Below are 13,083 nucleotides of genomic sequence, written 5' to 3'. Positions count from 1 at the left end.
TTTTGTTTGTTTTTGAAGCTGGGTCCTCTCTGAGCAGTCACACTGGTTGACAATCATCCAGCTCAGCAGTCAAGACAAACTTCGACAGATTTCATAGCTTAATTGCTGCATGCTGAGGAGTTTATGACCGATGAGGGATAGTTTGGTTGATCCAACAGGCCGAGAAAGTACAAGGGCATGTTGGATGCCTTTTTTCTCTCCTTGGTAGAGGTGTTCATTGTAAGACAGTGTCAGTAAAATCCTTTTGTTCCAGATAAATATCCATCAGGGATGAATAATTCCCAGTTACAGTTGTTTTGTTTTCTGTGATTGTTCTGCACAGGCACACAAACATTCAGTGCTGGAATAAGGTAGGGAAAGATGAGATCATTTTAGACACATTATTATTTCAGTCACAAAAGATAAGGCCAAGGTCATTCTTACATGCAGGAAAATATGCTCACATTCAGCGAATAAAAGACTGATTGACTGATTTCTTCCCACATTAATAACAAATATTTACTTTTTAATTACAACAATGCTATAATCCATTCTTTGACCAATATACAGAGTAAAATACCACAAATGTATACCTTTTTAACATAGCACGACTTTATTATTGATATTATATCTTAAAAGGAGTTCTGCCTGATTATATGTTCTACCAATCATTAATCAGGTACATTAAACTTCATTCTTACCGTCCAGTTAAGGGGGCCGGTGGGTCACAGTTTCCGTCTGACCACCTGTTTAAGGTGCAGTTCACTCTCTGCGGCTACAATAGGCACCTCGTTCTTTAGATGATATGAGATAAGGTGACTTATGCTCTCAAATAACATGTCTTTGGTTCGGACCTGTGTAGAGGAAGAGATTGGGGATGTAAGTAATCAAATGAGGATGTTTTTTTTTATATATTTATACATGTATATATAATATATACTTTGCTTGATCTTTGACTCACCACTCCCTCAGGGTCTACTAGCAGCAAGTGTTTGGGCAAACCGCAGTGCATGCCTGTTAGCACGTACTGTCCCGGGTTAGTCGTACTTTCCCGGACGAGGAAGTCTCCGTCTCGCACCAGGAGTTTCTCTGCATCTCGTCGGCTCATGCGGCTGTGATACCAGGCCTCCCTGCGGAGCTGATCCTCATTTGGGGCAACGGGGGCTCGTCGGCGTGGGGGGCTCGGCCATTGGTCCTCTAGGATCCTAACTCCCCCACCTGCAGCCTGAGCACCTCCACCTGTAGCGGACACACCGGAGCCAAGGGCTCCACCACTGGCCTCATGGAGCTTCAGGGCATCCTCAAAGGGCCCTAAAGGGAAAATGATATTTAACAAGGACAAATATTTTCAGTTTAAAGATTTGAGACTGCCTTTATGTGTCAGAATATGTCATTAAATCTTAGGTCTTACTCATATCAAAGAGATCTTTCTTAGGACTGTCTGGCACCCTGCTTCCTCTGTGTCCACAGAGTCCATGTGCCATCGAATCCAGGTTTTCCAGGCTCTGGGTGTTGACATACTGATGCTCCTCATAGTCTCTGCTACCAGGTGGTTGACCGTCAGCACACAGGTAACCATCTGATGTCAGGCCTGAGATAGAAAGACAAACAGACAGTTGTATAACATTTGTATTTACTTTTTAAGCGAACAGTTCTTGTGAAAAATGAATAAATACAGACATAAAATGATCTATAGATCAACCATCCACCTTACATGTTTGCATGGCACAATTGGCATTTAGATTATGCATTCATATCTTTTACAAAGACTATCATAATAATTTCTCATGATTAAATGCTGTGCCAAATCCAAAGGGAATTCAGAGAATCATGAAACAAAGTTGACAACACTGCATGAACCACAAGGCTCAGCATTCTATCTGGAAGATCATCTTGATTAAAAGATTAAACGGATTCCAATTCTAGGAAGAGACTAAACACTGGGTCCGTCTATGCCAGATATACACATTTTTTAAGCAAAAATCCAGAGATCTAACAAAAACAGTTTCAGAGCATAGCAATACTGTAGCTTACTGGCTTTTCAAAATAAAAGAGCATAAACATCCCCACTATCTAAGGTTTCAAGCTACTCTTTTCTAGGTGTTATATCTGCATCCTGCCACAGGGTGTCTCACCTGAGCTGCTGGTCTCAGTGTCCCAGTGAAGCTCATAACACAGTTGACCAGGCGGATAAGATGTTGGCTCCCTCCTTACTGCAGAGCCCATCTGCAGACAGACATGAACATGAAAATACATGTGGATCTATAGTCTCTCATTTCCTTTCCCCACACAATTTGCAACGCATGTTTTTGAAACACTAGCCACTGCATTTCACCATGTTTCCTGCAAAGCTGCTTGGAGAGAACAGTGTTTTCTCTCACCTGTGGGCAACAGTGGGGCCAAGACTCATGTAACCATATCTCTCTGGCAATTATGGTGCAGGCACATCAAAACAAAGACAGTTATGGAGTTTATGTCTGTGCTCCCACTGTTGTGCTTATTAACAATGTGGAAAACAGGGAAGCAAACCACATTAGTCTGAGTTCAGCTGGAGTCTGCCTGTCATTGTTTATTCAGTCCAGGACAAAGAACAGATATTACTATATTGTTTTAAAATGACAACATTAGATGGTGGAGATGGACATTATTCTCTTAGGGGTGGTGATTAATCATATTTCTCTGAAATAAAAGCAATGGAAGAATATTCTTTACCTACATATCAGCAAAAATGTCATTTAAGAGTCAAAATTGATACAACTGGTTGCTCATTAAAATGTCCAAAATGTATTATTTTACTGTGGATGACATTATTACATTATCAGTGCATTATTTTCCTGTTCCTGCTTTATATATAATTTGGTAGCCTGAATTAAGATACTTAATTAGGTTATCTTGTAAAATACCAAGCTGCTAATGGCACTACTCTTGCATTTTGATGTAGCATGAGATACTGGTATTTCAACAGTATCGCAGTGTATTGCTGTATTGCATGTTTGGTACGATGACACAGTCAAACTCTACCTTGAACCTGACCCTCACCTGTGCTGCCGTCTTGCTCTGTGGCTGGGTGTGGATGTGGCCCAGCAGGGAGCCACTGGGCCTGAGTCTGGAATCCACGACACCCCCGAGTGGAGGCTCTTTCCCTGGGATACTATTGTAGTAATCATGCTCAAAGTCCTCATCTTCTCCCAACACTGGCTCCTCTGGCCTGACAGATCTGACGAATAACATACATGTAATATGGATGAAAGGAGCTTAATCTGTTATTTAAATCAAACACAAATAACAATGAATAATAAATACTTCAAAATGAAACATCTAATAATCTGATTAGCTTTTGTCATGATATTAATAGTAAAAAATAATGATCAGGAGATCAGGCCTCTCAGAGGGGTCAGGTCAGATCAGATGACATCTCTATATCTGAAAGTGATCTATATAAATCAGCTGGATATTTATATAGATCATCAGAACTGCTGCTGCTGCTGCTGCAGAAAGATGTTCATTTGAAACCAGAACAGAAGAAGACCAACAGTCTGCTGGACTTCCTCCTGTGCCCTGCAGCAGCATCACAACACCTTAAGATAAGTCACAGGGTGAGAATTTTGCAAAAGTGCAACTGCAAAATGGAAGCATCTGTGTAAAAGTAAATAGAGTATATATAAGATAAAACACACTGCAAACATGTATATGCATACAGTGTAACGTGTAAATTGCAAAGACAAATTGGATTTGGAGAGCAAAAAAAAAACCCTTCCTCACACACTTGCACACACACCTCTCTCCCACTACCTCCACCGGGTCAAGTGAGCATTCCCGGGGCTGTAAATCAGTCTGTTTATTCTGTCAGTAATTAAGATGATGCAGCTGAAGGTGGTTGATACCGACACAGGCTTATTAAAAGGTCTTTGAGAGCATCCCCTGCTCTATTTAAGACTTCATCTCCTCAGCAGGTGACGTCTGCTCTGGCCATCCCTATAAAGCTGATGAGTGAATAGTCCACTCCAGTGTATTGTACAAGTGAACACACAGGTATTTTGAGCTGAGCTTAATATGATAATGAGCAAACAGCCAGGGTCAATACTCGAGAGATTCCTGGCACGGCCGCTTACTGCCTATTTTATACATTTGTCAAGTAAACAGAGAACATATTGTAATTTAATCCAATTTATTTAATTTTATTGAAAAACCATGACAAATCCAGAACAATATGATTTGTCATGGTGTTGATATTATTAACTAGAAATAAGATATGCTTGTTATATCCAAGATTATTTATCTTTCTAACATATTCATTTATGTATTTGCAAATAAACAATCCGAGGCATCTGAGCAGTGTTTTTGTCTATTCATAGAGGTCATGATGGGTTTTTGTACAGCTGTGTGTTACCTTTCTACAGATGCCATAGTCTTGGGAGGGCTGTGCAGATACTGTTTGAACTGCAGCTCAAAAGCCTGGCCGATGGTGCTGATAACACTCTGGGCTAAACCGTCAGAGCACTCCAGGATATGACATGCTGAAGGGCAAAAAAAGAAGAGAAGGAGACCATTTTTAATATCATTTTTCAAAACCATGTGTGCTATTGGTGATGGTGGCATGATGTGGCATGATGTGGCATGTGGAAAAAGCAGTGCTTCTGGGATGTACCTCTCTGATTCACTGGATCCTTGGCCACATACGCTACATAATCAGGTGTATCCTGAAACAAACACGAGGAAAAATTCAATTAGACCACATAAATTAGATGTATGTAACTACATTAAAGTCGTCATTGACTCATGGGTCATGAGATGGGAACTAGTTAAATCCAGTCCAGTCCAACAACAACAACAACAATGTAGAGATCTAAATGCTGCACTCACTGTGTCTCCCCCAGAGGCAAATGAGATGGACTGCATAGGATGATGAGCTATCACCTGAAAGAGAAAACAGATAAATCACAGACTTGCCAACTTTCTGTTTTTAATGGATTAGTATGGATATAATAATAAAGCTAAATAAAAAGGGCTTTAGGGTTTAAACCATACAGGATATGAATTAGAGCAAACATTATATTTAGATATTTTTTCAGCTGGTGTTTTGTCTTGGTTGTTATTTAGCAATGAATTCTCTCATTAACCAACTTATTTTAATGTGTGTTAGGGTTAAGTTACTATTTCACACAGCTGAAAACATTTCTCCAATGATAACAAAAAGTCACAATCATCCAGTATTCAAGATTTTAATGTAGAGCCAGAGGATTTCCATGCAATAAAACATTCAATAAAATGATATGTGTCACTCTGAATCATTTGAGATGCACCAATCATAACTTAATGATGATCTAACCTGTCGTGTGGTAGGAATGAGCAGGCTGAGGCCATCTATGGAAATATTGACTGCGATGCTCATGCCTGCAAACCGTAGGTTACTCTTCCCCATAATAGACTGGAGAGCTTTATTCGGGGACTAAATAAAAAAAAAAAAAAAAAAAAAGGAAGTTATTATCACACATTTTAAACTGTGGTTATGTTTTATTTGTCCAGAGTAAAAAAGCTGCATGCAGTAGCAGGAGCAGTTCTGTTTTATCACATTATAACACAAGCTGTAGTGTGCACAATATTGATTATGGAAATCGTGTGATAAATCTTACACATCTGCCCTTCCAGCAACAATTTTAGCAAAGTGAAACATGCACAGAAGAATTATAAGTTTACTATTAACCTTCTTCCTCCAAGGGCCCTTTCCTCCTGGCACAGCTTCACAGAGTCTGTTGATGGCTTCCCTAATTAAGTAAATGAAGAAAGGTCAACGGTCAAAAATACAAGGATAAATTTGTAATCTAGACATCATGTGGATTTATGGTTCCTGTGCACTCACGTATATTATGACATATTTATCTCAGTAGGACTGTTTTGGCTAAATCAAGGGTAAATCAATAAAGTGGTAAGTATATTTGTGAGCATAACAAAAACATGTTTCACAAATGTTTAGTGCTTTAAGAATATGGTGCATCACAACGATGGAAAAACCTGAGGTTAAAAATGAACAGAAGCTTTGTATTTGCTCCCTCGGGCTAAAGTCATAGGTCACAGAGCCGACACAGTTCAAAGCTCAACAAAAGGTTTTTCAGCAGCACTGCTCACAGTGTAGTAAACCTGCTTTTACCACTGATTTACATGGATCTTACAAAAAACGTAAAAATCATCAACAATCAACGAAAAAAAATTAAGTTTACAATAATCAAGGACTATAATAACATATAGCATAAAATGTATGTGTAATTAGAGTTTTGAATTAAGGTTAATAATTGAAAATAATAGGCTGCACAGCAATAGGTTAAGAAGGAATGGCTGCTTTAGGGCATCACTCTATGCATTTACTTTGACAGAGCAGAACTGTTGCAACTCTGCAGTGATGCAGCTGTAACCTCTGGGAAGGTCTGACTAATGCCCATTTAAACCCGCTGTCCCCTGTGAGTCTGATGGCGGGAGCAAGGTATAATGTGGATTTGAGGCTGGAGCTGAACACTGTCTCTGCTGGGGGTAATGGGGACAGCAGTCAAGAGCCCAGCTGCCCCTATCAAATGGCTCGTAAATATTTAAAAAGCAGCATCCCGGGCATCATCTCGAGTAAAGGTCTTCTCAGGGATTTTTTACAAACACCACAATGTTCGAATGACTCATGCCGATGAGAAGGCAGAGCGAGGAGGAGGAGGAGGAGCAAGAGATCGGCTGATGTTGTTTTTGTCTGTAGCCTGGGTATCTGCCCTGCACTAAAATGCTGGTTGCTGTTTAATACTGTGACACAATAAAGACCTCAGTAAATTCTTGTAAAAATCAACCTTTGAATCACATGCAGTGACAATCCACACAAAACCCTGTGAATTGGTGAGTTCTGGCCTTGTTGATCAGCCAAAGCCCTGCAGGCCCTGTGTTAAGAGCATCACATGGGAATATTGACCTCTAAAAATGGTAGCAAACAAAAAAACAATGATGCAAAACACAAATCAGATTCATCTGCCAGGTCACACTAAAATGATGTAATGCAATAATTTGTATAACATAATGTAGTCAGTATGGTTCCTCCCATTGCTAATGTTTTGTTTTGAACACCACCTCTCTCCCTCCCTCCTCAAAAAGTTACAAACACACACATTATCCAGCCGGGTGTGTTCATGGGGACCACTGCAGCTTTCCATAGTCATTAGCGAACATCATCAATAATAAATCTCTCTCTCTCTCTTGCTCTCTCTCTTTATCACTCCATCTCTGCTCTCCACCCCTTGCACTTAAGCCTTGGATGCATTGTGGGCTCAGATTACAACCAATCGATTGTGAAAAGGAGGGGGGGGGCAGATAGGGTAAGAGGGGGGGAGTGCACCTCTCCCATGTGGTTGAGGATAGCAATGAGATTTGATAACAATAACACACTCAGAATGTGAGGCTTAGCTCTATACGTCAACTCTCAGCTGTGTTTGCCTTTAAAACTGGGAAAACACGACAAGGCTTTTCTGCTATCAGGCAAGAATCTTGTGACGTTGGTCCGACAACGTCTGAAGAAACATATGTTCCCCCAAACTGGTCAAATGTACCAGTCCAGCACCAATAAAACAGATATATTTTTTCTGACTGATGATGACCAACTTACCTCGTCACCTGAGTTCTTGTGTTGAAGTCCAAGGAGCGCATTGACTTCAACACCTCAAGGCAGCCCATGTACTGCAAAGAGAAGACCAAAATGGTTCAAATCAAAGAACTATTGTGTTTTGTCCCAACCTGCTTCTTTATACACAAACAATACTAATAATAATAATGTGAATTGCTGTGAGTACTGAAATAACCATTGTTATCAGTTGTACACAGTGAACAGGTCCTTGTATATCCTCCCATGATGCCACAATAATTTGTGATGTCAGACGACAGCAGTAAACTAGAGTGCATTTCTGGGGGAACTGCAGAGTGTGCTTCCTCGGCTGCATTTTGCTAATACGAGCAGCTAGTGGAATAGCGTGTGTTGATGCTTCAGCTGAGAATTTGATCAATACTTAATTTTTCATATCTTGTGCTTCGAGTCCCCGAGTTAATGTACAAAGTTTGGTTTCGATACGTGAAATCGTTCCTGATATATGAGCTAACTTCATGTTTGGCGGCTATGTCGCCGATTTCGTCTGGCTGTGAAGGGCAAATGCTTCCGAAAATCAAAAAATCCTTCTGGTAACTTTTATGAGGCTTGGTCCAAGGATCATGTACGTCAAGTTTCGTGAAGATCAGACAAAATTTGTGACCCGTGAAAGTTTAGTTTTGCTTTCTATTCAATCCAATATGGCTGAAGAACAACAAGGGTCAGTAACACTATCTTCAATTTCCACACTACACGGGTTCCGGCCAGACGTTCCAGAGTTGGACCGGTGGCGATATCTCAAAAGGTCTAGGAGCAGGAGCCTTTCAGCAAGCACACTAATTAAACAATATGTGATAGTGAAGGCGTACTTCATGTTACCAGTAGATGGCACAATAGTTGATTGGCCCTAAAAAGAAGATGAAAAAAGAATAGAGATGTGTTGGAAACCTGCAGTGTGCTATTCCTGCAAACATACTCTTTGGCCACTATCATGGTTGCAGTGGTAACCCACATACAGATCAGAAGAGGTGGAGGGCGGGATGAACACAAAATGTGAAAATGTGTTGGTTTTTTTTGATTGCGTGCATTGCAAGGCCCTCAAAAGTGTGCTTTAAGAGTAAGTGAAAGCATTAAAGTGAAATGCAGTGAAGAGGAGTCCAGCTGCAGCTTCCTAATGGCTGTCAGGTTGAGGTGCTAATGGCTCCTCAAATAGATTAGGAGCACTAAGAGCTCCAAATAGTGGACAAACTGTAGATTCCTGGTCCCCTAGAGGAGTGTGTTTGTGCACCGTATACTCACACGTGAGGATGCTCCACACTTGTGTCTGTGATGTTAACACAGAGTGTTCACATTGGTTCTTATTTGTATAATGATAATGATACTTTGCAGAAAAGAAACAATTGTTAACCTTAAGGTAAATATGTTGTGTGTTTGTTTATGAAGCTTATTTGTTGCTTCATAATATACGTCCTGACCACACTTCAGTCTTTGCATTACCCTGTATTTTCCTGAAGAGACAGAGACCAAAACAGAGGGCAAGCAACCCCTGAGCTTGAGAGCTTAATGAGCTTTCTAACCAGATTTGGAGAGGGGGTGAGGGTGGGGAGGGCTGGTTTTCATCAGGAAAATGGTCTGTCTTTTTTCTTTTCCCTCTCTCTTGCCAATGCCTCCATTGTCGCTCACTCTCCTTCTTCATCACACAGACCACACTGATATCCATTTTGCTAAATCAAATCACTTAAGTTACAAAATGTAAGTATTTATGCAGGAAATCAACTCTTTGAACAGTTTTGCCTTTCTGTTTGGACCAAATGTTCCAAACCAAATAGAGCTGCCGTTATTTTGGTGCTTACAAGTAAGAGGTTGGGAATTAAAGTGTGTTCATCCAGGTGTCATCTTTATATCAGTGCAACAGAGCTGCAGACAAAGTACCAGAGGCCATTCCAGAGTTAACAGAGTTAGACCGACAGTTGATTAACATATTCTTTCTTTCTTTCTTATGCAAAGCAAGACAAACGGATGAGATGCAGACAATGGGGACAGCCGCGGTTGTTTCTACTCAGTTCCTAATGCAGTAAAAGTGATTGTTCAATAACTTGTCTCGTTAGCAAAGTTGAAAATCACAACACACATGACACGTATATTAATAATTTGATTAGGAAACACTGTGCACCAGATTGTAAGGGCACAGTATGCGATGACAGCGGTCTGGTTTTTAGTACAGCTCTCTAAATGATAGCTACTCTGGCAGCTGTCGGGAGTTCTGTGTTTGATGGTTGCTGCAGTGTCCAGTGTGTCAGAGGCAGCAGGCCAGACACAAGAGTCTGAATAATGACCACGAGGACAGGGAAAGTGTAAAGAATCCTAAGTATTAAATATATGTCTCTTCCAGCAGAGGAGTGATTGAGTATAGGGTAGTGTGGCTATGTTTGAGAGTGATGGAGAGAACGGGGGAAAAAAAGGAGAGAGGGTTGTTCTCTAGCCGTGCTGAATAAAAATGGCACAGCACAGCAGAAATCTGCTGTCACTTTGACACTAATACATGCAGCAACTACTCCTCCCTGCATGGATTTTACAGCCACTTGCACATGGTATATACTACAACTGCTTTAACTGCCGTCTGTATATGAATTCACATTTTCAAACATCTACACATTCAGGCATTACAATAATAAACTATTAAAAGCTCGGCCTTATAATTAACCGAGTTACCAATAAACTACGAGAGCAGTACTTGTTATGAATCTAGGAAAGCTCTGTCTGCAGGGCTCATACAAACTCATCACTGGACCCCTCCCATACTGATCCAACCGTCTTTTTCCACATCACATGATGCAAATGACTGTGATTAAATGTAATTGAATATAGGAAGGAATGGTGCCTGTATAATGCAATTAGTAAGCATGCTTGGGCCCCAGACTGTGCTAATCAGAAGCATGTCATTAGTTTGGGGGGGTGGTAGAGATGAACAGGAGTAGCGGGAGGATTGCTTCTGGGAGATCATCGACACTGACGTCAAGCAGGCTGCATGGGATGGCAACCCTTTGTAAACACAACACACTGATGAATGTCTGTAATTCTAGATTATTATCCATTTCATTTCAAATCTAATCAAGCCAACATCTCCTTTTTTATGGCTCCTGATTTATTTTATTAAAGAACACATTGTGCAGTTTATGTACGACATTTAAAAGTATAATTCAAGATTTCGAGTATTGTATCACCTATAATAAAGACGAGGTTGACAGCAGTAGATAGCCCTTCACTCAGTCTCACTGTGCACACAAATGTAAACAAGTGCAGAGCCTCACAAAGAGCACCACTCCCACAAGCTCAGGCATGGGTAACACACACTGCAAATACACTACACATCATCTGAAGTGTAGTATATGATGCATATATTCTATGCTGCAGTAGAATATCAATCCTTTCCACAGTCTGCACACATAATTTCATGGCTTATCTTTGTCCACCCTGATGCCTGCATGCTATCCTGATGCAGTCTCCCACTCCCTACCTGCAACACCACGCATCTATGTGGATTCACTTATGTATTCACCAGCTATCGCCACATGAGCTGCATAAGAAACTGCCTGGCACTGTGATATCCTTTTGTTTCCCACCCAGACAGACACATGTGAACTGGGGACATCAATATTACGGCTTCCACTATTCTTGTAGAAATGTAGTTGTTTGTTAAGTATCTGAAGAAGGAAAGTTTAGCTTTTCTTTCACTTTCATACAAAATAACACAAATCATGAATTAGCTCCATGTTTAACTTCACCTGCAATGTATACATTTAAAAAAAAGGTGACCGGTTACTCACCCTGACAATATAAGAGGCTCCCGGTCCTGCAATCTTCTTGTCAGCGTGCAGCCAACCCTGAGAGGGTTTGTGAATGAAGCTGCCCTTTTGGTTGAAATCTTCTCCCCCCAGCCACATGCCTTCTACCCTTGTCCTGCGATTCAATCCTGACCTGGAGCTGCTGGAAAGACTTGGGCTTGCCACAGTCTCTGAAGCCCCAAACCCATGCCCCCCTGCACTGGCAGAGTTTGCTGCTGCGACTGCTCTCTGTCCCCGGAAGGCCTGTAGGGAACAGGGGGTGACACACACAGGGTCACAGGAGTTAAGAACTGCTGCAAGACTTGCCACTGGGCCACTGGCTGAGGTTACACCACTGGGTCTGTGTGATGTTGAAGAAGGGGACCCAGAGGCCTGGGAAAGAGCTGCTGCTGCCTTGCCCGAGTCCTTGCTAGAGCTGGAGCTGGAGCTGGAGTTGGACGGGCTCCGGCTGAGCAGGGAATTGGAGAACTTCCACTGGGGCATCTTAGGGATGAGCATGCAGAAGGTTGTGGTGCCATCCTGCTCCCCATCCATGCAAGGTGAGTCAGCCAGGGCTGTAGCCCCAGCAGAGGATGAGGTCCTGGTACTGGGATCCAGAGTTGGCAGGGGAGGCAGAGGAAGACTTGGGGTGGAGGAGGGGACTACTGGTGTGGACACAACTTTGCTGCTCATGGCTAAGCTCTGCATCAGGTCGTCGGAGGAGGTCACAGACTCGTTGCGAAAGCGGTCATACTTTGGCTTAAGGAGCATGCCCGGAGGAGCCGCCTGAAGCAGGAGCTGAGGAGGGATAACTGCCAGAGGATGAAGGAGGGGGAAAGGGGATAGGGGGAAGGGGAGGAGGGGAAGGTGCGACAGAAGAGGGGGAGAATCCTAGAGGAAAAAAATCTTCCAGACAGAGGTCTATATCCTTGCTGAAGTCAAATGAATGCAGTCTGGTCCTCTCCCGTTCACGCACACAAACTGTCCCACTCTCATGCTGCTCTCCTCTCTGTCTGTGCTGGCCAGCTTCCTTTTACTGCCTGAGGCAGCTCACTCCTATACTCACAGTATCTCTCTCTCTCTCTCTCTCTGCTTCTCTGGATGATGTCATTGGGTCTATTAGCCCTGCCCTGCCCAGCTGCTCTCACTCTCTATTAGCTAAAACACATCTGCCTGATCCACACTGCCCTCCTGCACGCACGCGCACGCGCACGCGCACACACACACACACACACACACACACACACACACACACACACACACAATCAACAAGGATGTCAATATATAAGCTGACTCAATAGAAGAAAGCGATGACAATGAGGTTATATTTGAGGGAACATTTTCTATGCGACTGTGTTAAAGCTGGCTCTTTTGTTGTCCAACTGTCAATATGATAAATATGTATACATAAAGAACGTTTCTCCTCTTGTGGAATGTGCACAACAACAAAAACAACATGTGCCGGCAATATCCACTGACATGGCTATATTCTAAACGCAAACAACAGACATTAAGAACCATTATCTTTTCTATAAAAAGGCATCAGCATTATTATATTTACATTAGATTGAATAAATACTGGCATTACCATGTTTCACTTAGTTTAAGGCTACGTTGTGAAATGGTATGTGAGCAATTCCATTTGTCAAGGCAGTACACAACACATTTAACAATGAG

General features: G+C 41.9%; 1 protein-coding gene across 1 annotated transcript; it reads right to left on the bottom strand.

Annotated features, from left to right (window-relative positions):
* Positions 1-704: 704 nt before the first annotated feature.
* shc2 (SHC (Src homology 2 domain containing) transforming protein 2) lies at positions 705-12,177 on the bottom strand (the record flags this gene model as incomplete). Its single annotated transcript, XM_083887519.1, has 12 exons — positions 705-833; positions 941-1,290; positions 1,391-1,570; positions 2,115-2,205; positions 3,019-3,196; positions 4,370-4,496; positions 4,628-4,679; positions 4,843-4,896; positions 5,309-5,428; positions 5,684-5,744; positions 7,610-7,680; positions 11,410-12,177. The coding sequence occupies 12 exons, from the start codon at positions 12,175-12,177 to the stop codon at positions 705-707; spliced, it is 2,181 nt and encodes a 726-aa protein (XP_083743645.1).
* Positions 12,178-13,083: the final 906 nt, after the last annotated feature.

Source organism: Microchirus variegatus, assembly GCF_963457635.1.
Source record: "Microchirus variegatus genome assembly, chromosome: 4".
NCBI lineage: Eukaryota > Metazoa > Chordata > Actinopteri > Pleuronectiformes > Soleidae > Microchirus > Microchirus variegatus.
The sequence above is the reverse complement of the archived record's forward strand: the minus strand, read 5'-3'. Positions and strand labels throughout refer to the sequence as shown.